Source organism: Anneissia japonica, unplaced genomic scaffold, assembly GCF_011630105.1.
Source record: "Anneissia japonica isolate Jap-2015-1 unplaced genomic scaffold, ASM1163010v1 scaffold284983_len440753_cov197, whole genome shotgun sequence".
NCBI classification, from domain to species: Eukaryota; Metazoa; Echinodermata; class Crinoidea; order Comatulida; family Comatulidae; genus Anneissia; species Anneissia japonica.
The window spans coordinates 142,329-145,931 of record NW_022682882.1 but is presented as its reverse complement, the minus strand read 5'-3'; the positions used below and the strand labels follow the sequence as shown (position 1 = coordinate 145,931).

Here is a 3,603-nt window from a genome sequence, read left to right as displayed (position 1 = left end):
TACGAAAAAATTATATATATATATAATATCTATATAATATATATATAATATATTATATATATATATTATATAGATATTATATATATATATAATTTTTTCGTACTCGCAGATTTCTCTTCCGTTTACAAATATGTGAATAAAGCATTACAGTTTAAGACTGGTGTAGCAGCCACTGCCTTCTTAAATAAATCGAGTCAAACTTGTCTTTCTTTCTTTTTGTTCTGTAGTTTTATTTTCTTAAAGCGTTCCTACACTAGAAAGCAGACGACACTAGGCCTGGTTCACACTACCATCAGATTTTACGTGAACTTCTCTGTGACCTGCCCATATTTGGGCATGATATGCACACATAATAAGCAAATCATAGGCATTTGTTTAGCTCGACCTCTTAAATTGAAGTGTTACCAGGCAGTTTGCGAAATGACTTTTTCAAATTTGCGAACATTACAGATACAGATTTGTAATATTAAAGGTTGGATACGGATAATATGCGTACAAATTGTACGTGGAAAAAAATATTTTGTTAAGCAATACATTTTTTCTCAAATTATCTATAAAGAAGATCAAATTATTAGAACTACAACCATACACATTCTTCAATTTTATAAGGCCTCGAGCAAGAAGGTATAATAAGTCTCTAACCTCCTTTGTACGACTAGAGTAACACTAAAACTTCCAACATAACATTCAGACTTGTAGCGGATATGAAACGATTCCCTAAAGACTATTTATGCACAAACTGTGGCATCATAACTTATTTATTTGATCATTACAGTTACGAGCATAAAGTCTATTTCAGCTTAAAGTGTATTTCAGCATTTTTAATTCTCAGTCTTAGGTCGTTTTGCGATCCATTCGGCAATCTCTTTTTGAGCTGTGAGTCGCGCCACCAAACCCTTTAGTTTTGGGAACTGGTCGACGTCCTCGACGGTTGCGTATAGCGCCAGTCTTTCGTGCAACGACAGAAATACGAAGTCAGCAAGCGACAACTGTACAAAGATAAACAAGAGATAATTACAAACATATACATATTGAACATTATACTTTGGGCGGTGACTATCTTGTCCACGCCGCCTGCCTATAGTGTAAATGCTGTAATAATGTAAATACTGCAAAGGCTTCAGTGCTGCGCTTATTCGAGAAAAATATTGGCGTGTACTTTCCATGCCCGTTTCATCCCATGTTACCTATTTCACATATTCCCGTAGTTTAGTAGGTCCATCATAGGTCCCACCATCGTAAACAGACGTTTATAAAGAAATCCTCGTCTTCATTGTGTTATTTATTCATGTTAACACTGTATACATTGTATTTAAAACCCTGACACACAGAGTAATATTATTACACTCTCGATTAAGCGCCGTTGCGCTTAATTCGGGAGCGGCGCTTATTCGAGAATTTACGGTACTGAGTATTGACGACATCTTACGGGGAGGCTTCTTATACAAAGCACAGCCTTAGAATCAATGGACATTAAGAATAACACAAAAGTGATGAACATATAGTCTTGTGCTCTTCGGATAGGCCTATCAATTAAATCGGTAGGATAAATACTTGCAATAACATGCGCAGAGCAGTTGACTCGCTGTGTCGGTGCGATCCAACTATTCTGGATCAAACCCTATTATCCCATGATCCCCAATTACCTTGTCTCCAACGAACCAGCCGTCTCCATTTTTATTGTGGATCAAACATTTCTCCAACTTTTCGAAAATCTTTGGTATAACCTCTAAGACATTCTTCTTTTCTTCCTCCTGTCACATACCGTAAAAAAATTATAATCAACATAAAGAAATCTATAGATCCTATAAAAGAATGTTAAAATTACAGCATATTGTGGGTGTGTGGAGTGTGCGGGCGCACCAAAGATCTTATAAACCCGACCGACCGGGGGGGGGGGCCTGGGCCCCCCGCTGGCGCCACCCTTGTATTATAAACGGTATAACCAATAGGCATTAATAACAATGTAAACTAAGAGCTCTAAGATTATATATATATTACCTTCTTGGCTGGATCCTTTTCAAGATACCATTTCATCAACGGAAACGTGAATTCGTCACATGTTTCAAAGACAATGTCAATCAAAGCAGCTTCCCATGAATTTGCACCGTAAAAACCTACAAATTATCAATAGGCCTATTAATTAAAGCAAATCAAGTCTATATTTCAATAAAGCTACGCGCTATTGTAGCCAACCGAAAGCTAGCAAATTTAGCATGTTTACAATCATTATCAATAAATATGTTTAATTCGAAATAAATTGATATACAAAATCATAGCGAATAATTCACGTGCAATACATAATAATAGGCGTTTCTCTGCTACCGTGTAGGCCTATTTGTTTTTAACCGATTTTTATACTGAATCCGTTATTCAGAAACGTCATCAGAGCGCCCAATACGTTCCCAGCAAACAACACGCTTTTTTTTTTAGCATTTGCGAACCTTGTGGTTGCATGTCACAAAAAACGTTCACACCAACGTTGCAGGAACGTTCAAACGTTATGACGTAGTGAAATTAGATTATAAGTACGTACTTATGGTTCTACATACCAAACTGTAACGTTTTTATAACGTAATATTGTTAGCTGGGTTGTTAATTAATTAAATAATAGAAGTGCAGCATACCATGCTCCCTTGCCACGTATCTAAAGATGGCTTTAGACTGTGGTATTTTTTTTCCATCCACCGTTAGTACCGGCAACTGGCCGAATGGTTGGTCTGAAAAAAAAAATCACAGAATAGAACCAGGGAGCTGTAACATGATGGAGGGTGTGACATAATTAAATTATAACATAAGAAATACAAGAATAAATATACATTAACATGTACAGTAAGTCGTTTACTGTTTCAAAAATGCACAGTCATCTAAATCACGTTGACAACATTTTTTTTCATTATGAATTGTAGAAGAAATTCCTCATTTTAAATAACGTATTTAAAACTGTTGATTTTGTTGTCTATAGGGGTAGGTCAACCCCTACAAATGCAAATTTGATAATATGTTTCTTAAAGCCGAGTACAAAATGCGTCGTACGGCGTCGGTTATCAGCCGATGAATCTATTTCTGCTCATAGCGCTCGACGACGCACGGCTGAGTGGATTGTCATCCGTCCGTTGCCACCTCATCGCGTTGCGTTCTCCGTCGGTAAACAACTGGATAGAAAATGGAAAATCTTCCAGTCATTCAACGCTATGAGAGAAGATGAAGTTTCACGAATATATTCCACAGCTAGGTCTATTTCAAGAAGATTGACATAAAAATGTATAGAGTACAATGGGAAGAATATATATTTTGACTTAAAAGATTGACTTCATTCAACGGGGCTGAGCCTCGTAAAATGTAAGTCAATCTTTCTTTCCATTGTAGGCTACGAGACTTCCCATCACCTAAAATACATACCGGTGCTGTGTATGTACACTTCAACCATCCGTTGTGCTTTCACACTGATACCATGGAAGAAGACGTGACCTTTCGGATCATGCGAGTATTATTTGTCTCATGCACACAGGCCTATCATTATCGGAGTATGTGTTAAGGCTTCGCCAAATATCGATAGTGGGTGGATCAATGTCTATTTACACACACACACACACACACACA

At 37.0% G+C, this 3,603-nt stretch overlaps 1 protein-coding gene across 1 annotated transcript in view; it reads right to left on the bottom strand.

Moving 5' to 3' along the window:
• Positions 1-205: 205 nt before the first annotated feature.
• Positions 206-3,603, bottom strand: part of LOC117110032 (hematopoietic prostaglandin D synthase-like) — a 4,372-nt gene continuing 974 nt past the window's right edge. The window contains exons 2-5 of the mRNA XM_033252640.1: positions 2,628-2,720; positions 2,002-2,117; positions 1,647-1,754; positions 206-989 (exon numbers count right to left, since the gene is read on the bottom strand). Of these exons, the coding sequence (XP_033108531.1) occupies positions 822-989; positions 1,647-1,754; positions 2,002-2,117; positions 2,628-2,720 (485 nt within the window). The 3' untranslated portion in view covers positions 206-821. The remainder of the gene's footprint in view (positions 990-1,646; positions 1,755-2,001; positions 2,118-2,627; positions 2,721-3,603) is intronic.